The sequence below is a fragment of the Ictalurus furcatus genome, chromosome 4 (assembly GCF_023375685.1).
Source record: "Ictalurus furcatus strain D&B chromosome 4, Billie_1.0, whole genome shotgun sequence".
In the NCBI taxonomy this organism is placed as follows: Eukaryota; Metazoa; Chordata; class Actinopteri; order Siluriformes; family Ictaluridae; genus Ictalurus; species Ictalurus furcatus.
Window position 1 is genome coordinate 1,777,524 of NC_071258.1, and position 26,256 is coordinate 1,803,779.

A 26,256-nucleotide genomic window follows, 5' to 3' on the forward strand; every position below is an offset into this window, starting at 1 on the left:
GAGACCGTTCGTTCATACAGAATCTCTAGAATGTATATCTATATCTACAGAATATTTCATTTCACAGTACATGATGAGATTTCATTCAGCTGGTGTGTGTTGAACAGCTTGCCTGAGCCACGAGTGGAGAAGAAGCTGAAGAGCCAGTGATGATGATGATGATGATGATGATGATGATGATGATGATGATGATCATCATCATCATCATCATCATCATCACACTCTTTAGCTGAACTGAAATGGGAAGGATTGCTTCCCAGTGTACACGTGCATAAGAGACATCCTGTGGGTACACGGGAGAAGCTTGGAAAATCGGTGGAGAAGGAGAGGTGAGGGGGAGGAGAGCGCGCACTTGGGTCGGGAGCGCGCACGTTCCCTCTGCTTTCTCTTCTTATGGGAGGCCATTGTGGACGAAACACTTGCACATCTTTCGATCTTTACAAACATTTGTATCTATTAATTATAATTGCTGTTTTCTCCTTTTGTAGATCTCTGTGTATGAACGTCAACAGTGATGCATATAAATATATTTCCCAGAGTCCTGGGCTGAGCTGCATGCATGCGGCGGATTTTTCATTTACTGTCAAACCTGCTTCAAAAAAGGAAAAAAAAAAAGAAAAAGAAAGACTTCTGCGTGCACTGAAAATTGTCTTGCATTCACATAAGCACACATGCATGAAACCAGTCAATGCGCTTCATTTGTCGAGCTGGACTCAAACAGATTTATTCATAAATCATTTGTACGAGCGTTTACACAAAATTTGGTTTTGATGGAAATCCTGTAAATTCAAAAAAAAAAAAAAAAAAACATCCGCGTCCTACTCGTGCTCCTGCGTGTTTAAATTTCGAAGTGTACAAGACGACTAACTAACGTAAACCTCGACGTGATCGACTTCAGATCATATAATCTACATGGTTCACTGCACTTTTCTATCCAGTTCACTCGGTCAGGGGTTAAACGCACCATTACAAAACAACATTTTCTCTAAAAGACTCATTTTATATTTATAATTTATAACAGGAATGGAGGTGTATAAACAGAGGATGGGCCGGTATGTCTGCGCAGAGCTTCAGGTGATAGAAGATTCAGCGCTCACAGAAGAAAAAGATGAGTTTTTTTTTTTCAAATAACGTCCACTTCTATTTTTCAGTATTTTCCCTGATTGTTCATTTCCTGCTCCTAGCTGGCTGTACACTTTACCTTTTATGGAGTTTTGGGGGCGTTGCTACATGCAAATGAGCTGCGTTAGGAACGCCCTTTCCACTTTACAGGTGGTCAGAACATGAGAAAATTTCAGCTCATGCAAACATTTACACACCGCTTTACTAAAAAAAATAATAATGCATGAGAAAGTGTTTCATATACTGTAGGTATATGCAAAAGTGCGTGTGTGTGTGTGTGTGTGTAGGTGTGTGAAGGTGTGTGTGCGTGCGCGCGCAGGCGTTTCACGAATGTTTTGATCTAAACGGCCTCCCATATTCATTCTTTTCATTCCTCCCTCTCTCTCTCGCTCTCTCTCTTTATCTCTCCCTCTCTCAGCACCGTGGTGCGCGTGGACAGCTCAGCAAGATCGGAGGAGTCTCGCGCGCACGCGTTCACCCCACTGATTCAACCGGTGGCGCCTGCTCGGACCCAGCATCATCTCTGTGTAAAATAAATAAATAAAATAAAATAAAGGAAGGAAGGAAAAGGGAAACATAATATCGAGGGAAGGTGAGAACGCGACCTGCACATTTCGGATTTGATGATGAACTGAAGCATTTTTTTTCCTTTCGCGCATCTCGGGAAAGAGGGTGGGTACAGCAGAGAGAGAGGGAGAGAGAGGAAGAGAGAGAGGGAGGGAGAGAGAGAGAGAGAGGTGCGGATCGGTGCCGTGGATCGCGCCTCTTTACTCACGAGGATGCTGGTGGGCAATGCCCGTGGACAGGGAGGCCGAGATTTGCCAGAAAGCGCTGGAGCTCCTCTCGGATCTCTGCTCTAGAGGGGAGGTGCAGAACGAGAACTGCTTGGATTTCATTTACTATTTCCGGGACCTGGCCAGACCGAGGTACTCCGAATCAGGTGAGATTTCCTCCTGTGTCTCGTTTGCGTTACGACTTGTTGCGTTTGACGTGCCGCAGACGTGAGCTCTGGAGAGTGCACGTGAGAGACTACCTGTAGCGCGAGGCTGGCCGGTGCACGGTGTTCCGGTTCGCTCATGACATGACATGCACTCACTGGCACTGGAGAAACGGAAATATTCGAGCTCATTTCTCAAATCTCATCATTCCCGGCTTGTCATGTCTCATATGATCACTCTAACTGCAAATAGTACCAACCCTACCTGTCCCGGAGTCTCAGGTGGAACCCCCAGGGGTACATCCTGGTACCACTGTACCTTTAAGACAGATCTTTGACCTGGAAATGTTAATACAGTGCACCTTTAAAAAGATCTTAGACTCCATAATGAATGAAAAATGGCCTAGATGTTTGAAACCGCTCTTCTCGTGGCCTCCTTGGTGTGCGTTTGATGAGCAGCCGGTTCCCTTCATCACATTTGACCTGTATAAGTGACGAGGACCGTGCTTCAGAACCGAGTGTATCCTTACAGGCAGTATTGAGATGTTTGGAAAACTAATAAAAAATATAAAAGGGACATCTTTATTCAGATTAAATCATTGTAGTAGTTAATAAATATCTGTAGATAGATACTTAAGTTCTGAGTTATTTACCCCTCCCCCATCTCGTGCATTTTTTTTTGCCATTTGGTAATTTCACTTTCTGTAAGGAGATGTTTATTTAACATTTATGGAAGGAGTCTCCAGTGTCAGTGCTTTGTAACAGTTTACCAACATGGGAGGAGCTCGTCAGCAACATGACGCGCTTTTTTTTTTTGTTGTCTTGGAGTAAAAAAGAGAGGCGGTGAGGTGTTCAGTGGGGTTGAAGGTCAGGGTTCTGTGCAGGACACTCAAGTTCTTCCAACCTTCACACACCATGTCTTCATGGAGCTCGCTTTGTGCACAGGAGCGTTGTCGTGCTGGAACAGGTTTGTTCCTCTTAGTTCCAGTGAAGGGAAATTATGACGCTACAGCCTACAAAGACTTTCTATACAGTTGTGTGCTTCCAAACTTTGGACAAGGCCCACGTACTGCATCGGTGTGATGATCAGGTGTCCACAAACTTTTGGTCTGTTTTGTAGGTCATATCCGCTGCATAACTGCGATTTTTCACTTAGCCAAGTATCTGGTGGTGTTGCAGGTGACTTGCTCTGCAACTCCAGAGTCAATTAAAATAAATTATTGGCGGTCTAAATGCTCCTATTGTGCATTCTTTTCTAAATTTAATACAAAAAAAAAAAAAAAAAATGTTCATTGCAAATGACACCGACAGCAACCCGAGTGAACAGTAGAACCTTTGAAATACTGACAGGAATTTGGGGAGTTCCCGAGTATTCGGTACGTCCCCTTTTTTGTGCACTCGAGCCGGCACGGGCTCCGCGACTTCGTACAAATCCTTACGGTCCGTTTGAGATCAAATCCATCAGCGTGTCCTGTCGTCTGATCAAACGTTGCAATAGAAGAGATTAGACATGAGGAAAATCTGAACTTTTAGCAGTACAAAGCAGTTTACATGGTCAATATCACACATTTAAATAAAGACCTAGAAATAGTGCCGAATCACGAATATTTATTATTCGTGACCTTGAAAATTTGCTTGCTTTGCTTTAAAGGTTTCGAAAACCTTCCGTTTACTTCCATAATTAATAAATAAATAAATAAATAAATAAATCCATCCAAGATTTTCCATGTGGTTTCAGTCTTTTGGACCCCACTGAACGATCGCTTACGCTTTCTTAAAAGAAGCCTAGGGTAGATATAAAACCAAACACTTCTTTGCTGCTTGCAGAATCAGATAAAATATTTTCTCCACGGATTTTCCTGCCATCGCTCCGTCTTTGAAAACCCAGCTATAGTAGCTGTGTAACGTCAGATCTTTGTGTAGGCAGGTGTGCAGGAAGTGACCAATCATAGACAGGAATTTAGAGTGATTTTCTTTGTACTTTTCATTATATTCAGTGAACAATTTAAAATTTTTGGTTTTCATTTTCTTAATTTTAGAAGGAACCATTTCAGGACCTGTAGTCATTTAATTTTGTAATTTTTTCCCTGCGCAAAAAAAAAAAAAAAAAAAAAAGCACGATAAATTCTGCGAAATCCACTACGGACCGACTAGAACGTTAATATAAATTTGTAACTTGCAGCCGTGCTACTGTCAGAGCTGCTGTTGTAGAGAATTAATCAACACCCCCAACCAATCAGAATCCAGCATTCGACAGCACTGTGGTAATAATAGAGTTGGTTCATGCCACATGTGTAATGTGGTGTGTAACATGAGTAATTGTTTGCTTGATAGCTGTTTTGACATTCTCACACAGATGCTGTGGTCAGTGGAGCCTCAGGGTCGATTACGATGTGCCGATGGATTAAACCGAAACCACAGGTCACATGACCAAGCGGTGGTTTCAGTGGAAATCAGAAACTCTGACCTGGAGTTCTTTCCATCATGCTCTTTCTGTCACTGGGCGCTGGTCCACTTCTTTTTATATAATATATATATATCCATTCTTGATACACTGAGTAATGACGTGTTCCCTGATTGGTCCTTATTTGGTTATGATTCTCCTTGGACACAGCTAGAATGCATTAAAAGCTCTAATTGTTTAAAAACCACGCAGTGATGAGCGTATCTGCCGTAGATTTGGTTTTTCGTCGCGTGCGGAGTCGAGAGAGACAGATTCTTCACAGACTTTGTCGTGCCTTCTCACTGTTCCTCGGTGCTCCCTCTGTGAGAAATGGCAGGACTCATGCCGCATGCTTTAAAGGTAAAGTCTTCAGAAGCGTTCTCCTGGTGGCGTCACACGAACCTTGCACGTTTTCTCGTTGCACATAAAAGCAGGATGGAGACGAACACCGAGAACGTGGCCGGTTTGGACACTCGGAGAGACGCCGATATGCTTTTTTTTTCCCCTCGTTGTCTCCACTTCAATCACTCCTCTGACCTGCAAGAAGAACATTAACGCAAACCACTGGGATGCAGGACAGAGATAAGGCAGGGTGCATATAATTAAACCGGTTTTGCTAAATTTTTAATTAAACTTGCCACCATTTCTTTTAAGTTAATGAAGAGAGACATGGCATGGACCTAATTAATATCCTGCATTCAATTAAAGTTAGAGCAAGTTAAGACTCATCAGTACACTCTGACACACACACACACACACACACACACACACACACACACAGTGATGCTATACTTATATGAATAGAATATTAATAGACAGTTGCAGGGAAAAAGACAAAAGATTTTGCTTTTGACTAATGGCTAATCATGATATAATGATTAACACTAATGGATGGTGATATTACACGTGATGCTAAAATCTTATATCCATCAATAGCTCCACACTGAAACTATTAGACTTGAGCAATTCAATATCAACGTCTCATCGCTGGCATAATAATAACGACATAGACATAGTGTTCCCCATCTCTCTCTCTCTCTCTCTCTCTCTCTCTCTCTCACACACACACAAGCAAATTGCCAGCTATATTCATGATTTCAAATCTGTAAAAGCTCTTCTGGCTTCATGCCATGATTCGTCAGAAAACCAGACAAGAAAATTCTAACCTGAACCTACAGTTCGGTCCTTTTGTGTAATTTGGACTTTGAACGGACATTCTTCTCTTCCAAAATATATTTATTAAAAAAAATAAAGGAGGACCATGTAAATAATCGACCCTTTTCACGTTCATTACTCCTGCAACTATATTTCATATGTACCTTCTCAGTTATTGCTGATGATGTGTTACAGATGTGTGTAAGTGATCTGCATTTATATAACGCCTTTTAACCTTAGTGGCTCTACAACGCGCTTTATACGGTTTCTCGTTCACCCATTCACACACACACCAATTCAGGGTGCTAGCCTGCCATCGGGAGGAACTTGGGGTTCAGTGTCCTGTCCAAGGACGCTTTGGTATGTGGAGGGGCCGGGGTCGACCCGCTTTACCACCTGAGCCATAGACTCCCCAGAAGCCGTATGAAAAACATCAGAAGGAAAAATTAGTGGGCGTGTCACTTTGAAGTCACCCGACATCTTGTGTGTTCTTATACTGGTGGTGTTGGGCTCGCAGAAATCCCCAACGATCCATTTCACTAGCAAGTAATCCAAAATAAATGGCAAAAATGAAACCTTATATTGAGATCTTTTTATCTTTGAAAGACAGAGCCCTGCTAGCACATTCATACCAGCTGCCCCGATGATCTGTTCTGAACTAAATGAGACATTACTCTGTAATGGTACGTACAGTACATCAAAATAAATGAAAGCTTTCTCTGCAGCATTGCACCAGCGCAGAATTTAGCTCCCTTCACACCTTGTCTTGCACTTGCATAATTATAAGCAGTCAAGCTCATCGAGAGGTTTTATTTTGATGACCAATTCCCAAAATGCTTTCTGTCTCTGACACTGTAGATGTCTCGGTGAGCCTGCTGTCATTGGTCGTGACCGCCTGTGGACTGGCCTTGTTCGGCGTTTCACTCTTTGTATCCTGGAAGCTATGCTGGATCCCATGGCGCGAGCGAGGACTCTCTCCTGGAACCAAAGAGGGCCAAACGGAGCACCCTCTTCCACCTCCTCCACCACTTCAACCGCAGACCATTTACACAAACGTGGACGCCACTCTCGACCGCCGGAACCAACCACGAGGCTCTGTGGTTAAGGAGACGACTGTGCCTCCAACACCGGTCTCGCCGCCAGCACCCGGGTCTCCTCCGCCCGTCCCGGTGCCTGAGACAGCTCTGAAAATCAGCCACACTTCACCTGACATTGCCATGGAGGCAGAGTCCAAGGCTGGGGAGAACGGCATCTGTGGCAGCGGTCGCATGCAGAGGCAGATCACAGATCCGTCCTCGACTTGTGTTCGGTCAGTCAAGTTCATTAGAGTGTGATGAAGTAATAATACCTCAGTATACTCTGAACAAAATGGGTTCCTTGCTGATTGGCTCAGAGTTTGCTGAAAGGTCTCACACATTGTTTAGATGATTAAAGCTTTTACTCTTGATAAGTCCAAGGAGCTCTACTTGGAACCCTCTCTGTTTAGGAAACACTAGAGAACTCTTAGGAGTTCCCCCAAGTTAAAGAACTCTAAACGTTTTGTTTTCTAGCAAGTGATATTTAATCAAACAAGATAACATTAAAAGTTAATAGCGCTAGCTTTCTAAAGGGATTCCGCTAGAAACTATATTTGGAATTGAAATCCTGTCATCGCATTCTACACTGATGTATTATGGTTCCCATGCAAGGACAAACTAAAGAACCCTTTAGGCTGCTATATGGAATGGTCTTTGTCTACATTCTTATAAAGAAGATAATAAATCTATAACCTTTCCTATAGAGAGGGCTCCAAGTTTTGGGAAGCTAAAAGCCTTTGAAGAACTCTTTTTCTTTTTCCCTTTTGAAGAATTGAAAAGTGTAATGGATTACATAAGGCAGAGGATCTCAAAAGGGTTCTCAATGCTTTTGCAGTTTGGGATCCCTTTAGTTGTAAATTAAATTTCACAGAGGCCCTTTGAACATAATCTAACTTTAATTCCGGAACTGTACGAAGACAGAACCAGTAGGTCCAATTTGGCATAGTTTATACGCAGACTTGTTTGAGATTTGGTTTTAGATTAAACCCATATAATAACTTAATAACTACCCACTGAAATACATCAATAAATATCAACTTGTGTAAAACTCTCCTTTTTTTTTTTTCTTTTAAACCAAATACAAGCAAAACCAGGTTTTTTTTTTTTTTTGGATCGGTAGTGTGGAAGTTCTTTAGGTTTGATCCTTCTTCTATCTTCCATGTTTCTAGGCAAAGCTCCATTCGGCGCCACATGAACCAGTCCAACCCTGACTTCATGGTAGCCCAGTTCCAGAGGCAAGACTCGCTGACAGGGATGAGTCTCGGCCGACTCAAACCGGAGCTGTACAAGCAGCGCTCGTTAGACAGCGAGGAGAACCGCAGCGGTCGAGGGGGAACCTGTGGCCGCCTCCATTTCATCCTGAAATACGACTGCGACCTGGAGCAGCTCATAGTCAAGATCCACCGTGCACAAGATCTTCCTGCCAAGGACTTTTCTGGGACCTCGGATCCCTACGTTAAAATCTACCTTCTTCCTGACCGCAAGACCAAGCACCAGACCAAGGTGCATCGAAAGACTCTGAACCCCGTTTTTGATGAGGTCTTCCTCTTCCCCGTGGCGTATGCCGAACTTCCCACACGAAAGCTCCACTTCACAGTTTACGATTTTGACCGTTTTTCACGGCATGACATCATCGGACAGGTGGTAGTGGACAACTTCTTGGATCTGGTGGACTTTCCACGGGAGACCAAGTTGTGCAGGGATATTCAGTACGTCTCCTCGGTAAGTAGTCATCTACATATGGCAAATCCACTACTAATACTGTCAGTGAAAGTTCTGATGGAATGAACAAATTGTAAATTACCGTATGGTTCTCAAGTTTGGCAGAAGCAGTGATTTGTAGCATAACATTTTCTCATATAGCTCTCCCGAATAAATACAATGCCCTGCCAAATCAAATATAGATGCACACTACAGTCTGGCATTGTCCCTCAAGAGTTCTTTGGATTGTTAAGGGTTTTTGGCTTCCTAAATGGGGGTCTACTTGGTAAACTCTCTAAATGCTAAATATTCCACTGTTCCCGAAGACGAACAACCTCTTTAGCATGCGTTTTGGGACTTTTCCCCCCTAATAATGTAGTGTATGTAAATACTAGATGCCTGACATGGTTCCTCAATGGGTCTTTGTTTTCTATAGGGATTCTACTTGGTAATCTGCCTAAATCGTAAATACCCTAGACTTCCCACAGAGGGACAACCTTAGCCTGCTAGATGGAAACCTTTTTTTTTTTTTTTTTTAACATTACGTACGGCCATACTTGATGCATACTTGATGCCTCAAGGTCCTCAAGGGTTCTTGGGTCCATAAATGCGGTTCTACTTGATAAACTCTCTTAATGGTAAATACACCAGCATTCCTCTCAGAGGGACGGTCTCTTTAGCATGCTAATTGGAAACGTATTTTCTTTGAAGAATGCAGTGTACTGCCTGATCAACACTGCACAATTATTGTTATGAAGGTGGTAGTATTTGTTTTGCTTTATTTCTTTTTGTTTTATTTTTTTATTGTTCAAAATGTCAGGAATTTTTTTTTTTTTTTTGAACATTAGTTTTGACTGGAATCAGTTTTTCTACGGCTTTTGGGCGGAGTCGAATACAGACACGGGTTCGTTGGTGATCTTTAGCATTGTGTGATGTTTCTGTTCAGTGCGATAAGAAATCATTACAGACCCATGGCCATGAATTATGGAAGTTTGTCTGTATGGTGGTGAAAGGGGTAACCATTCCACAGTATAATACAAGAGATGTCAAATATTGACAGTGTAACTTGATTAATTTGGTCTATTTTGCACATTTAGACCAGTTAAATTTTTTTTATGACCCTGTATTCCATCTTTTCCTTACCTATAACCATGTCTCTCGCTCACTCGCTCTTTTGTTCATCATCTCTTCCACCTCCTCCTCCTACTCCATCCTCTTTTCTCCTCCTCCCTCCTCCATAGAACAAATCTCCATTTAAAAAAAAAAAAATCCCATTTTCTCATTCTTGGAGCTTTTATGTGCTTCGCTTCAGCCGTCTTTCATCCATCCATTATGGCTTTCTCGCTCGCATTTTGCTCTTCATACTCGTAGGTGTTCTCCATCTTTCTGGCTGAATGGCTTAGTTTCCTGCTAAGATATAAGCATTTCTGCGAGGTAGATAAGAGTCGGAGTGGGGAGATGGCCGCTATCATGGAAAAAGACTGCTTATTGCTCATCTCTTTAGAGCTCCATTGAGCTTTCCACAAAAAAAAAAAAAAAGTGTGTTCCACGTAATGGTAAGGCCACCATTTTTACAGGGTATATAAATCAAATTATACAAGGGTACTGCAAAGATATTTATCAAAAAACTGTGAACGTTCTGAGAAGAATATATTATTTACAAGAACATGGGATGGGAATAGGTCAAATTGATCACCTGTCAGCTTCGATTTTCTTCTTCCAGGCAGTTTCGCAAAGCAACGTTAGCACAGATGAAAGACATCTCACAAAGGCAAAAAAAAAAAACAAAACAAAAGAAATCTGTTGCTTGGTGTTTATATCCCCGGTTATGTTTACAGTAACGGTAGGTACAAATTACCGCTCTGATTCAAATGATACAGATCAACTGAACAAGAGATTAAAACATTAGCATGCACTTTAACATCAGGTTGCATACCGTAGCACGTACGGCTCATCCACCAAGACCCAAGTTAAAAACAGTGTGGGTGGTGATGCAGCTCCTGTCTCGACGTCTTGAATAGGAAATAAATAATCTTGCTCTGTTTAGCCCTAGCCTTAGTTCACAGCGTGGGACGTTCGAGTTTAACTTCGACTTTCGTGTTATACAATAAAAAAACGCCGACCAAAACCTGCAGCAAAGCTCAGGTTTAACCGCCTATAATTACACGCACGATGATGATATAGTGTGCCGTTAGCCTTCCTGATTTATCTCATGCTTATGACCTTTATCTAATTAGCACCCAGAATGCATTATTCATCAAGTGACTCAATTAAACAGTGCCAGTTGCCAGTCGACCTAATGACAGCATGACAAATCAATTGTGCACATTGTCTGAGACTACGGAAGCTTTTAAAGAGATAGAAAAATGGTTTAAAATGGTTTGCGCTGAAATGAAAGAGTAACCATTATGATCTACGTATAGGTCATTGGAGAATTGTAACCAGTGGTGGAAAATACTTGAGTAATATTCAAACTACTTGAAGAGCTAAATAATCTTGAAGGATTCTTCTTCCACTCTTCTCCAAATGATGACTGTATGCTGTAGATCAAGCTAATGGGCCCAATTTAACATCTAAACACTTCAGTCTAGCATGAAACCATTTCATCAGTATTAAAAAAATATCCTGAATAATCACTATGTTATCTGCGGTGATGTTCTCATGCTACACAGTTAGCTCGATGCGTGTTTGAATATGGATAATCCACCAGACTGCAGTGGGGAACTTGAGAATGAGCGCCCCTGGCCCTACCACCATATCCTGGAGTAAACAAATATACGTATAAAGTGAGGTGTCTGCTTTGCCTTCTTTGTGGAGGACAGTTTTCTTAATTTGCTCATGTTAAGCTGCTTTATGGCAGGTTAGACTAGCTAGCTATTCCAATAGCTAGCATAATTAGCTAGTAGAAAGTCAAATTCCAGCTAACGCTAAGTATCGCAAATTGAATGATGTTCTCAGGAGAAAAAAAATAAATTAAGTTCTAGCAGTTTCAGATAAGGAACATGAAAACATGACGTTAACATGACTTAACGCCACCAATTACTTTTTAATACTTGGTTACACTTACAAGTAGCAACTTTTATCATGACTTTAGTACTTTTTTTTTGGACAGGACACTTTTAGTTAAGATTATCTATACTTTCAGTAATTTATCCACCCCTGATTGGACTGAGAGAGCTAAAACCTGCATCCAGAGTTATGTTTCAAATAAACAGGACACAATGGCAGTCTTAAAGCATGAGTGCTAAGCAAAATAAACGAGCACAAGGCTCAAAAAAAGAAGCAGGAAAGAAACCTTCTCAAGGAAAACCAGGTGAATATAAACTGTGAGTAAATGAGGACGTAATGAGTATCAGGTGAGTGTTCAGATGCTCAGAAGTGGCCTTGTATGCTAGTGATGGGGACCTCTGGTGGTGTGGAGTGGAATTGTCAGGTGAGATTATAACAAAAATTGCGACATACTACCAAAAGAATAAAAAAATCACGTTGATAATGTCTAAGGTTCTGTCATAAGACATACTGGGCCAAATGTATGTATGTATATATGATGCTTAGTGTACCTGATAAGCCGCAATAAGCTCTTGAAGTAGTGGTCAAAGTGTAGCTTCCGAATGTTGGAAGAAATTAAGCTTTTTCAGAAAATGTATGAAAATATTTTATTACCAATACTCCGACAGTGCAATGTAAATAAAGATAACAGTCTGTGTATTTTGGGGACGTTCGCTGTTACACGATGTGACGACCTACTTTAACTTAAGTCACACAGACAGCTCAAATGCTCTTGATTTTCTGCGTCCGAAACAACACGAAGACAAACAACCTCCTCATCACCAGAGTTACACCAATCTACCTTACTCATAACAAATCTAATCTGGGGAGCAAGCTAGGCTAGTTAGTTAGCTCATACTAGCTAGAGCATTGTTATTGTTACAATGTGAGCATCACTTTTTTTTTTTAGCAAAAAAAAGTGCTCTGGCAATTTTGTCAATTTTCACAAATAAATGACAAAATACAGTCCCCTCTGAAAGTATTGGAACAGCAATGACAATTGTACTGTTTTCGCTGTATACTGACTTGATTTGAGATCAAAAGATAAGACAAACTAAAGAGAAGACATCAGAATTTCAGCTGATGGCACCTTTTGCTTGAACTCACCCATTTTTCAAGTGATCATAAACATTGGAACATGCGACTGATAGGTGTTTCATGGTGCCCAGATGTACCTTGTTACATTGATTGTTTAAAGACTTAACAACTCTGAATGTCTACTCTTGGGTTGAGCCCCAGGTTTCACCTATGGAGACTGCACTTGTTGTTTAAAAAGGATAAGCCAACATGAAGACCAGAGAGACATCTACGGGAGAAAAGCAAGCCATTTTGAAGCTGAGGAAAAAAAGCGAAAAGATTAACCTCTACCAAAGTGATGGAAAGGCCAAAGTGTGGAGAACAAATGGATCTACTCATTGCTCATGATCCAAAATATAGACGCTCGACAGTCAAGCATGGTGGAGGTACGGCTGCTTCTGAAACAGGCTCACTAATCTTGTGAGTGATAATCAATCATCTATTCAGGATGTAACCCATGATGCTTGCGGCAGAACGAATTCAGAAGTCTTCAGAAACAATCTGTCTTCCAATTTACAGAGAAATGCATCCAATCTAATTGGGAGGATCTTCACCATGCAGCAAGAAAATGACCCCAAAAGCACTACCAACACAACAAAGAACTTCATCAGGGGGAACAAGTGGAAGGTTTTACACTGACCAAGTCAATCACCTGACCTTAACCCAATGGATCAGTATTTCACCTCCTGAAAAGGCGACTGAACAGAAAAACTCACAATGTCTTCAATGTATAGCAAAAAAACCCAAAAAAACAATAGATCTGGCCTTGTCGTTCCAATACTTTTGGATGGGACTGTACGTAAACCTAATCACTGATACAAATGCATGGATCAACAGGTGTGCTTACTGTATGAGAGGACATTGTCAATAGTGCGTATAATTAATCTAATGTATGCAGAATGCCCTACTACTGTACATTTTACAGTTAAAAGGAAACAAAAACCCACCAGGTTTAAATTAGCATAAACTGGTAGAATGCTATGGACCTCATAAGACTGGTTATGCTGGTCTGAGAAAAATACATACACATGCGTGAATGTTTTCACATTATGTTAGCACCCTGACTTCAGTAATCACCCACACACCAATTATTTCTCAATTCTCTTTTTGCTGACTTCTCATTTTTTTCCCCACCATCCTTTCTCAAAGCACTTCTCATGCTGCCATGTGCACTGCACATACATCGCATTTAGACTTGGTATGCCAGTTTTACAATTATTGTTTATCAGAATCTAGTTTAATTGTGCTTGATATACCACAAAAGGCTTACTACAGACGGTTGGAAAAGTCAGAAGTAACACTAACCTCAATTCCAGTCCCGTTATGGCTACATAACGCCGCAGCCCTGAGTATTATCGCATGTGTGAGCACGAGTGCATTTCATTTCACACAGCATGCCCGTTAAAATCGAAGTCTCAGTCTCGAGCCTCCTCTTTTCAAACATTTCCAAACTAAATCAAGACCTAACGTTGCCATGAAATTGAGCTGAGGTGCTTGTTCACGACCATAGGCCCACGCTTAGTTACCTTCACATGCAAATCGTTCAGTATCGATATTTTCCGAAGCTTAAACTTCTTGATATTCTTATGAGGTTAACATGAGAGAGATTGCAGCTCGACGCCATAGCTTGCTTCCATTAAGGTCTTATTTCATGATGATTATTTAATACAAAATGGATATACGGTAACATGATACCAAAGGAAAGAGGAAATGAAAATAGCATGCACGTGCAGACCTGCACACCTTCAGACATTTTACATCGGAGCTCTTCAATACAATCTTCTTTTGTTCGCAAAAAAAAAAAAAAAAAAATGGCATATGAGCCAATCGAGATATGAATATTGAACGTTCCAATATTAACTGAAACCCCGAAAGCCCTGCCTCCTTCTCCTCATTTCATCTTAGTAATGTTTTGGCTTTGTGCTACCACCATCATGCTTCACAGTGAAGATGGCATTCTCAGGATGATGAGCAGCATTGGGTTTCTCTTTTGTTGGGATACGTTTTGGCTTCTTTTCTCGTTTGAAAGAAAGCGTCCTCGCTTTTCTGTCACAGTAAATGGAGAATGTTTCCAGTTATTTAACGTGAAATGAAAATCTATCAGCGTGTTAAGTTCTTTGTCACGATACCAGTCACAGAACCAGAATTTGGACCCTGCACTGGCTGATTTCCTCTCGTCTCGTCCCAGGAAGTCGTCACGCCGACACCATCGTTCGGTGAAAGCTTCTTAGGTTAACGATACAGAACGCATAGTATATATACACACGCGGAAATATTGATAAAGAATGATAAATGTCAACTGGAAAAGGTCACGGATAAAATCAAAACATCTATTGCGTACGTTCGAGTGACATAAGAACTACAAGACGTCTAGTCTAGCAGATAATAATAAGAGAAGAAGAAGAAGAATCGAGACAGAGAGAGTGAGCGAGGACGAAAGAGCGGGGTGATTAGGAATGCTCAAAACAACACATACCAAGAACACAGGACAGTTTGGTTCCAGTACATCGTGACACAAACTGGAGACCTTCAGAACTGAGACCCAGAGATCATGCCTGAAACTCATCACAGTGTGTGTTTGACTTAACTAACATTAAACACGTACATGGTTAGAATCAGTAAACTCTGGTTATTAGGGATGATACCAAAAAGGGGTTAAAAAAGGTACTTTTTTTAGGGCAGTTGTGGTTCAGGTGGTAGAGCGGGTTGTCCACTAATCGTAGGGTTGGCGGTTCGATTCCCGGCCCACGTGACTCCACATGCCGAAGTGTCCTTGGGCAAGACACTGAACCCCGAGTTGCTCCCGATGGCAAGTTAGCACCTTGCGTGGTAGCTCTGCTACCATTGGTGTGTGAGTGTGTGAATGGGTGAATGAGAACCAGTGTAAAGCGCTTTGGATAAAAGTGCTATATGATTATGGTGGATGGAGGTAAATAAACGGAGGGTGTGATGTCTACAGCAGTGTCTGGGAGATTTTACCGACCGGAGACGTGTCAGGATCTATCCGTTTGAGTCGCCACATACCTTGCCGCAGACCTGACTCTAAACTAGTTGAACGGGTTTTGATAGTGATGCGCAACCCGCGGCTCTGAAAGTGCTCTTTCTCACAGCACGGCTCACGACGGAGCTCACGGAATCATTTACGGTACCTTTTATTTCGCTTTAAAAGACAGCAAAAATAACTTGGGATCAAGTGGGCTTTAAAGCGGGTTTAAAAAAAAAAAAACTGTCGCGCATACCTCTCCACTTCGTACGACGTGATATCAAAGTGTTAATGCGCCATTAAAGCACTTTCCCCAGTGTAGTCCTGTGGTGTGGACTGCAGAATTGGCTTCCTCTAGTCTGAAATATTTTCACACTCAGAAAGTAGTTGCTTTCTTTACCATCTGCCTGCATCTCCTTACTATTTTTTTCCAGCCTGCCGACTCTTTACCATGCCTGCGAGTCGAAAGAGACACGGCACGGAACGTGATACGATACCCATCGCGAGTGGTGTCGTATATTCATTTTCACCGTGAGAGTGTTCCTGTGTGTGAGCATAAGACTTTAATGCCCCCGAGTTACCGAGAGAATTTTTTTTACCTCTCCCGCCCAGCCGTCACTAGTGCTTGCCCTTTTGCAGCTGTTTAGCATGTTTTGCCTTTCTGTTCGACACTGATCTTAGCATGCCACCACGCTGACCTTTTCCTCTCTCGAAGAAGTGTCACTTCATGCCGAGAGTGACCTGAGATAAACCGCAGGGAAGTGGTTTCTAATCTCAGCGCATTTCCCCGCTCCTTACCTCCCTGCTGTGTAATTGTCTTGAGGGAGCTTTAAGATATTATTGGTCAGTGTCAGAAGGAGATTAGCTGTCTGGCTTCGATGTGCAACCAGAGAATTAAAGAAGAATGTTGTGCTCCCTGAGGCTCAGATGATGTAACTGCACACAAACCTCATCCCTATCAACTTTTTTTTTAGTCTCAAGGGTGACTCAGGCAAACGGTCTTTGATCGCTCTGTCTGTTAGTTCACTCGTATTACTCATATACATCTACACACTTGCGCCACTGTTTTTAGACATGTTGTCTTAAATTACAGGGGCTTTCATAAGTATTTACATTGACCTGGAATTGAAATGGACTTCATGAGGATTTGTACCACTTGATTTACATTTAAAATGCAGACATTTGTTGGTTGCAGCAGTAACCCCGCCCCCCACCGCCCCACCGGGTTAAAACTTGTTTAGAAGCATTTTCATCTGCAGTTACAGCTGCAAGTCATCTGGGATATCTCTCTGTCACATCCAGTGTCTTCTTGGCAAAATTGCTTATACTCTGTCAGGTAAGATGGAGACCATTGTTGGTGAGAGGTCATTTTTGAAATCCTACGACAGATTCTCAATCATATTAAAGTCTGGGCTTTTACTGGACCATTCTAACACACAGGCTCCTGGTTTTGAACCACTCGAGTGTAATTTTAGCAGTACACCTAGCATCATTGTTCTGTGGTAAGACGTACCTCCAGCTAAATCTCAATTCTGTAGAATTTCCCTCCATCCAATTCCACCCTCAACCCTTGCCAATTTCTCAGGTCCTGCTAATAAAAACAACATGATGCTACCACCATCATGCCTCACAGTGAAGATGACATTCTCAGGATGACGAGCAGCGTTGGGTTTCTGCTCAAAGAAATGCCAAAAAGTTCACCACACTGAATGCTTCTGTAGCTTCTTGAAGTAAAGTTCATAATAAAAAAAAAACAACAACACCCGAAGCAGTAAGGAGTGGAGCACAGACTGTCCAAATGGAGTAGCGCTGAAGTTTTCCACCCCAGATCAGTAGCGTTCTTGTTGTGAGTTAAGAACTTCCAGTTCTTACATTGAAAGTTTCTTAGTTTCACAAATCTTTAAGACATCCTCCACGAAGTCTCCACCTGGTTTCTGATATCTCTGGTGTCTATCCATTCACTTATTTAACCCAGGTGTTTCTCAACTGTTTGTTGACATCTCAGGTCATTAGTGAACTGGCGAGTCCATCACACATACATTTTTAAGAAATGCTAAGAGAAAGTTTACATTTGCAAACATTTGCAGATGATATTATAAAGGCATGCTCTTTAGTTTCCATCTAAAGCGCATCCTCGGGCTGGTACAAATAAATCATTGGCTAAAAATACCATCAAGCATGGTTTTTGTAATTGTAAAAGTGCTCGTTTAATCGCTTGGCGAAAAATGAAGTAGGTCTTTAGTCTTCCTCTGAAGACAGCGTGTTACTCAGCTGTCCATTTCGCCTCCTGGGTGCAGGACAGAGAACAGTCCTGATGCATGACGCAGTCCTGGTATCTTGAGGGATGGTGGGTCGAGCCGAGTCGAGGCTCGAAGGGAAGCTGATGCAGAGCGGTGTGTGAGAAGTGCTCTCAGGGAGGTGAGGGTCTGTTTTTGTCTTTCTAGGTGAGCATCGGTGGTTTAAATCAGATGTGGGCGGCTACAGGAAGTCAGTAGAGGGAACAATGTTATCTAGGTCAAAACATGGACAACATACAAGTATTCCGGGTAGTTTTTGTGTTTGTTTGTAAGAGAGAGTATTTTTATTTTACATTCTGTCCATTTTTAACCCGTCACAACTGACCGTGGCGTTTGTGTTGGACGTTCAATCCGAGTCACTAAACGTTGAAGACAACTAGGTGCAAATACCAGGTAATTGCTTTATTGGGAAATTGTTAGAAGATTAAATAATTCCTAGTAATGTGGTGATTTAACTGGAAATAATTATGATAAAATAATATAAAAATTCCTATGAATGTGTCATGAAGACCCCGTGTAGTTTCCCTTTCAATCAAGTGTTAGCGCTTATGTTTTGGGAAACTCTGGCCATTGCATTTGCAGTAGGGTAAATATAATAATAATAATAATAATAATAATAATAATAATAATAATAATAATAATAAAAACAAACAAAGACCAGTATTTCCTCGTGACATCTGTCCGAATGAAAGCTCACAAATGTCCAGATATCATTTCATCATTAAAGACTCTGTAACTGAGGGATTCTTTATTAAACTTAAAATATCATTGTGCCAGAAGAAAAAAAAAAAACAACAAAAAAAACCCCCAAACACTTTCATTATGAAAAGTAGCATGAATAAGTGTAAGAAAACGTTTGCAGGCGAGGTATTTTGAGAGCAAGTGTTAATGTGACTGTTAGGTTCAAAAATAAATAGTGGTGGTGAGGCGCTAGTGGAGAAGAGAGGTGTAAAAATCTACCCCAAGAAAGTGAGTGGGTCAAATTTCTTATACTTTCTCATCACTTTTATGCAAAGGGGAGAAAAAAAAAATCCATCTTTGCATGTGAAGTGTCACATAATAAATGGAATCTAATAATGGATTGATAGATGGATAGATAGAGTACTTCATAATCTACTGAAGACAATACTCTATTCAGAGCTGATGTAAGTACATGTACTGAGGAGTTACTACTGAAATAATGGACATCATCAGTATTTACACTGTGTTAGAAGTCTAAGGTGCTGTTTACACGAGTGCGTTTTCATTTTAAAACGCATAACTGTTGCTACGGTTACGCCTGTCGTCTACACTCCTCCGGAGACTTTCGGAAACACCGAAGACCCCCGTTTTAGTTTGAAAACTCCGGGCTCGCGTTTCAGTGTAAACAGACCGAAACGTTTTGAAAACGACGGCGTGGCTCCGCCCACGTCCGCCCCTTGATCGGGTCTTCTGGATCGTCGCGTATCCTTCCCTGATTCGTCAAGCCCCTACCGTACGACCGTTACGCTACCTCGATCGTAAACACAACAACACGGAGACCGAACCGCGAGCTCTGCCGGCTTTGTCGTCATTCTTAGCGGCCACTGTGCGGTTCAATTCTGTAAATTTCATTTTAAAACCGAAAACGCGCTAGTGTAAACAGGGCCTTCCAAGTTCTTTTTGATCTGGAAGAACTTGGAACATAACCCACATCTTTAAGAAGGTGCAATAAGTCCTGTGCCACTGTCGTACCCTTTGTTGCAGCTAACTCGGACGTCAGCATTGCTATTTTCCTCTATTGCCATTGCGTTGCCAGATGTAGGAAATATTTGTTTACTTGTTTGTTTGTTTGTCGACATTCGACGTGCTTCTGCATTATTATTAAGACACGCTGTGTTTAATTTTCTTTCTGACCTGCTTCTCTGCTTATTATTAGGATCTGTACTTTTTTAATTTTATTTTTGTTGTTGTTTGACCTCTGTCCCTGTTTCTGCATTTTTATTAGGATCTGTGTGTATTACTGTCTTAAAGTGCTGTTTTGCCGGCTGGCAGCCAGTTAACGTGGGTGGATTCCAGATTGCTAAACTGAGACAAACTTGCAAAAATGCTAAATTACCGTGATGATCACGACGAGAACCGTTCATGACGCTGACACTCAACCTCACTGTATTCCCAACACATTAGGATGTTATTCGATTTTTACTTAGATCTGGCCTACTTCTCGTTTTTAATTTCTTGTCTTCGTGCTCTGGGAGCATATTTCGAGTCGAGTGTTTTTTTTTTTTTATTTTCTTGATCTGTGCGCAATTGAAAAACTCCTACATGGACAGCGTTACTTAAAACTTAAAACGTTCACAGGTGACGGCTATCACCTGAACGGACTGCGCTGAGAAAATAACCTAAATAGCATGACGGAGAACTTGGCTCTGATATTGTATTCCGTTACATATTCAGTTAAACCAATGACACGGACAAACATCGGCAAGTAACAAATTAAACCCAGGAGGTTTATTTTATTAATATAGTGTGAAAAACGAATGAAGCGCTGAAGTTCGGGTGTGAGCTAGAAATTCAGTTAGGTCGGGGTTCTCACCGCTCAGCCGGATATCAGGCTTCCTTAGAGGAACTCTCCATGGGACGCACAGCCGGACGGCAATTAACACACGGGTTAGAACAGCTGTAACACATCTGTAGGTGCTTGGTTCTTCTCCAGGGAGCAGAATGTTTTCTTTCTCCTTTCCTTACCTGCCAATCAAGAGGATTTCAGGTGATTAGTTCCGTCAGACCCTTGTACAGGCCCCAGCTTTACAGGTGAACATTTATTACACCACAGTGCTGTTGAGTTCACGATTTCGATCGGTCAGGAAGTATCGACTCCTTTTCTGTCATCGGGATGCGTACACATAAATCTTCACAAGACTGTACGATTTTGTACGTAAGAAGATGTTTATTCAGCATTTACTGTATGGAAGGAGTCTCCAGTGTCAGTGCTTCATATCAGTCAGCGGTAAAGCTGTAACTTTGTAAGTTCAGGACAGATGAGTTTTTAATTATTTGTTTATTTATTTATTTATTTATTTATTTGCAGTTTCTCAGTAATACGACATGTCGTGTTTGTTTTATTATTATTAACTTTAATAGTAAAAAAAAAAAAAAAATGTTCGTAGCTATAACATAAGTCATAACGGGAACTAACTCGTTTTGTGGACGTTCCACAACATTCAGTGTAACTATGAATGAACAAAATGTACAACGTGTCATAGTTTAAATAGTAAAAATGTATGATTATTGACAAGTTGTAAAAAAGTAAACATTTCAGGACGTGCTGTTATAGGAAAATAAACAGCTTGGGTGCTGTAACAGTAACTACGCTTCATTAGACCACCCCACTGTTGATTATTTACCTACGACAGCACAACACACATTTAGTCTTGCTCTACTGGTAGCAATTTTTCCGAATTTTACACATTTATTTTTTTAGAAAGAAGCGAAATGATCTTAAATATAATTTATCGTAATCTCATCATGGAAGATACTAGATACCTTTGAATATATTTAAGATATTTCTACTTGCTAAGATGTCATTTTTTGTAGCGGTTGTTGGTGAGTTTTGTTTACAATTTAAAAAAAAAAAACAACAACAATAGAAATGTAATCTATAATCTATAATCTATAATGTAATTGATTTAGGGTTAACGGTCTTGCTGTGGGTTCCAGGAGTGAGATTTGATTTGACTTCACATCAATATGGACATTAGTGCCGAATTTTAATTACATGGTTACCGCTGACCCAACATGACTGCAGTGACTGAAGGGGTATTTACATCGTTCTTCATTCTGTCGTTCACAGGACAACGTGGATCTAGGCGATCTGATGTTTTCGCTCTGTTACTTGCCCACTGCTGGCCGACTGACCATCACAGTGATAAAGGCCCGCAATCTGAAAGCCATGGACATCACCGGAGCTTCAGGTTCGAGCACGCATTCAGGATTTCAGATCATTGTGCACTGAGGAAATGAAAGAAAGCCTAAATTTTTGGTGGTGGAGTGAGCATCACACCCCATTAAACACCTGCTCTACAAGTTAAGATGAATGCCTGGCCTTCCTTTTAGAAAGAATCTTCAAGGAATGGTATTTATCTCAGCGAGTGCAGTGCAAAAAAATAAATAAATAATTAAGTCAATGATCTTTCATTTAAATCTATTGTGAAGGGTTTGAACTTTTTTTTTTTTTTTCTCCCAAAAACATCATTTTCAACCGAGTTAAAAGAGCTGAGAATATCAAATACCTTGATATATAGATATATTATTACGAGGGCTCTAATTCACAAAGATATGGCATGCCTTTAAATTCAAAACAAATGTAATATATCACCAAATTCTATTTCTCAACTCAACCAATCATCATCTAAAGCGCATTTAAGAGCAAACAATACTATTCCAGCTATAAATACCAAAGAATTTTAAACAGGATTTCGTTTTTTTTTTTCCCCTCTGACTCGAATTTCTCACTCTCATTCTCCAGACCCCTATGTGAAAGTCTCTCTCATGTGCGAAGGGCGGAGATTAAAGAAGAGGAAGACCTCCACTAAGCGGAACACCCTGAACCCTGTTTACAATGAGGCTATAGTATTCGACGTGCCACCAGAAAACATCGATCAGATTAGCCTTTTGATAGCTGTGATGGATTACGATCGGTGAGCCACGACACTCGTGTCATTCTGTGTTAGACGTACTGTCTGTCAGTCATTAGAAACAAGTTCGTTCCTGTTCTCACTTAGGTTACAGCAGCTATAAAGATTAGTTTCCTCACTTATCTCGCTTTATTCGTTCTGTCCTGAAGATGTTGGAAAACGTAAAGCTATAGTTTTACCTCTGACACTGGAGACTCCTTCCATAAATATTAAATAAATGACACCTTGCGGAAAACTTCACGTCATAGCAACAATTACCCACCGGTTTTAGTCTGTTTATATAAAGCATCCACCCTGTGAATGAGCCGTTACTATAGAAACAGTAACGTATTAGGACGAGCGCATTAATATAAATGTACATTATCATAAGACAGTTTGTGAGCTTTTACGTTGTAATTGTAATTACGTTTGCATATTTATTTCAATCAAGAAACCTGTCGTAAAGAGTGTTTGTCCGTGGCTCCTTTCACAGTGTAGGTCACAACGAGGTCATAGGTGTGTGTCGGGTGGGTAACGACGGTGAGAGTCTGGGCAGGGACCACTGGAACGAGATGTTGACGTACCCTCGTAAACCCATCGCTCGCTGGCACCCTCTAATCGAGGTAAGCGTGTTTCAGGAACCAAAGAACCGAAACATATATCGCTCCAAACCTCCAGGTGAGTCGATTCAGAGTCAAATAGCTTTTTCACCACAGTCGAGCGGACTCGGATCACCTCCATCGGACGCTCTCGGACCCGAGTGCGATCGCTGTGTTCTTGTAGAATAAATCGAGAGATTTTAAAAAAACAAAAAACAAACAAAAGCATGTTGAAAGAGCGCCGGTTCCTCGGTGATGTTCATGTCTGGGTTCTTCTCTTTTTTTCGCTCCTGAGCTTTGTGATTGCAATCTGAACTGTAAAGGGAGCTCCATTTATTATTTTGCAGTTTTCATCCCATGCCATTTGAATCAAGGTTATTACGCTCCTTACAGGATTCATTCATCTCCCGCTAAACTCGTATTCAAAACCCCGTCTCTACTTTTTTTTTTTCCCACCAAAGTGCCACTATTTTAGATTCATGCTTGAGATTCAGAAGAAAAATAATGGTTTGTTAGCATAGAAACGAAAGGAAAGGGGGGGGGGAAACAAACAAAAACAACGCAGTCCGTGAGCACTATTTGTTTCCCGTGCCTTCATATAATGATCTATCTGGCATATTACATGTTAATGAATCTATTCTGGACTTGTGCGTTGCCCTGCGGGGAAAAAGAACAAATCGTCTCTCTCACACAACAGATGGTTAGTGCAGTCCCGCAGGCGGGGCTGGTGCGACTGCATTGTGTTATTCATGCACAGATTTTCTCGTCCCTAAACAAGCCCTCAGCTCCAAAACCTTAAAACGTTTAACCCCTGACTCGAAAGCGTAAAGAATGGACGTATCTTGCATTCCATGTGATATTTGATCGCTTAACAGTTTTCAGATCAGCAAGAGCCCTTGTCCGTACGAGTGCGTGTGTTTATAGAAGAGAGCTGGAAGGATGAATTGCAATCGATGCAGAGCTCATAAAGACTTATTTATTTATTTATTTATTTATTTATTTATTCAAATCTTACACTTATGGTTAAAGATAACAGCCATGTATCATACCAAAGTAATTAACTGTGCCAATTCTTCCCTACTGCAGAGCTGGCAACATTTCTAGCAAGAAAATCCTAGCGAGAAGACCAATCAATCAATCGACCAACAAATAAACACCCAGACTGACAAATAAACACAAAAGCAAACAAACAAGCAAACAGAATTTTACCAGAGAAACCCCAAAAGGGTTCCAAAGATCCAGCCAGACCTTTTTATATAGCACATAGACTTTTTTCCCCTTTCAGTAAACCTATGTTTTTCCCGCTAAGTAAATTTTATTCATGTTTCCGACCACTGTCAAGCATCGTTTTCAGGAATATCCAAAAATCTTAAATACTTCAGCTAAACTATAGATGTTAATATAACGTCTGATATTAATTTCCGCTTTCCTCGCTTCTTCAGTACCAGGGTTCTGGCGGGGGAAGTCAGACAGGCTCGTGTAACTCTCTCAAGACTCCTCCGTCCCCGTAGAGCGATTATGGCGTCTGTCCTGGAACACGAGAGGGCGCTCGGCTCCGTCCCGAGAAGACCCGAGAAGCCGGGCGATAGAGCTGCTACGCCGCAGATAACGTGTTTCTTCTGGGAAAGAGACTCGAACACGGTTTGCCTCTGGAATCCCTTGTTTGCATGGGAACACTTGATTGTTTCAGCTGCATGTTGAGTGGTCACATAATGTATGGTCGTTTTCTATGAAATATGGTGATATGAAAATATACAAGGGGTGTTTTGATGTATTTTTCTTTTCCCGATGTTGTAGTAGCCCGAGTTGTCATAGGCCACCGATCAGGGAGGACGAAAAGCACATGTCTGATGTTGTGTATTTTTAACCCAGCGTCCGAAAGCATGGTCAGGTACACGCCGTTCCCTTTTCCGAGGGATATCCGTACATGGGCTACATGGTTATGCACTGAAATTCGTGCAAAATAGAGATAAAAATCATTTAAAATAAAATTAAAAAAGGATTTCTGAGTCACCAAGTACAAATTTATGGATGTCTGTAAACTTGATAACATGTCTGTGTTTTTTTTTTTGTTTGTTTGTTTGTTTAATGGATATTGTAACATTTGTTATTGCATCATACATAGATCCTAATATCATTTATCATTTATTTTAATTTTTTACTCAAAAGTGCATGATATGTGTTCAGGATAGGGTTCAGTCCAAAGTGTTTTTCGTTATGAAACAATGTGAATTCTGTCAACTGTTGCTTCCATTTGCTGATGATTTATTTACTTTGTGGGTTAAAAAAAAAAAAAAAAAGGAGGAAAAAAAGAAAAAAAAAGAAAAGAAATTCATGTTATTAAAAACTTGTTTCTTAAAAGAAAAATAATAATAAAAAAAAGCTTTTTTTGTTAGTTTTGGGTGAAGTTTTTCTTAATATTTATATTAATACACATATACTGACTGGCTCCATGCCAAGTTCAAAAAATATTACAGAAAATATTTCTATCATAACAATACCCAGCTTTTATTTATTAGATTTCAACAACACTGCTGGATCTAGAAACAAAAGCGCAAAATCTCATTGAATCCTCTGCAAGCTCATATTTAAAGCAACTAACTGAAGAAAATAAAAGAGACTTATGGATTTATCTCTTTTTTTTTTTTTTTTTTTTTTTTTTTAGGTTTTTCTTGCTGGTACGAATTGATTTGGAAATTCTACAATCGTGCGAGGAACTAAAACAAGCCATCTCCTATGAGAAGATAAAAACGCTTAAGACCAGACGGGGCTGGATGCATTAGAACGTTTTGTTCTCCAGATCTAAAAAAGTATTTGACTTGACTTGAAGAGCTGAAGTGCTTCACTGTCACCAAAAAAAAACCCCAAAAATGCAGCTTCTTTCCATTAGGATTACGTATAAAACGTGAAATCGGGATCATAGACGCAAAACAGGAACCGAATCCATATTAAAGACCTACAGGTATGGAATTAATTCTCTAACGTTCACGTGTCAAACACGCGAAAACACGTTTAAAGTGCAGGGAAGCTCACACAGTTATCGTACTTGTTCCTAGCTAAGGGTCACAGGGATGACATGCTTTGGCATCGATCTATGGTGTGCACACGTAATACCGTAATGACGTGGACAAATCAATTCCATTGGAGTTGTTGTTTTCCGTTTCATTCCAAAGCAGCAGATGCG

The 26,256-nt window shown here is 40.8% G+C and overlaps 1 protein-coding gene across 1 annotated transcript; it reads left to right on the top strand.

The window, feature by feature from the left end:
- The first annotated feature begins 1,610 nt into the window (after positions 1–1,610).
- syt9a (synaptotagmin IXa) lies at positions 1,611–25,345 on the top strand. Its single transcript, XM_053622486.1, has 7 exons — positions 1,611–2,062; positions 6,516–6,966; positions 7,903–8,455; positions 21,651–21,771; positions 22,326–22,497; positions 22,967–23,096; positions 24,515–25,345. Exons 1-7 carry the CDS (start codon positions 1,915–1,917, stop codon positions 24,581–24,583), a joined length of 1,644 nt encoding a protein of 547 aa, XP_053478461.1. The 5' UTR covers positions 1,611–1,914; the 3' UTR covers positions 24,584–25,345.
- Positions 25,346–26,256: the final 911 nt, after the last annotated feature.

Coding starts and splice junctions, on each gene's coding strand:
- syt9a (XM_053622486.1), top strand. CDS start 1,915: ATGCCCGTGGACAGGGAGGCCGAGATTTGCCAGAAAGCGCTGGAGCTC. Junction 8,456..21,650: donor ATATTCAGTACGTCTCCTCG/GTAAGTAGTCAT, acceptor TGTCGTTCACAG/GACAACGTGGATCTAGGCGA. Junction 22,498..22,966: donor GCTGTGATGGATTACGATCG/GTGAGCCACGAC, acceptor CTCCTTTCACAG/TGTAGGTCACAACGAGGTCA.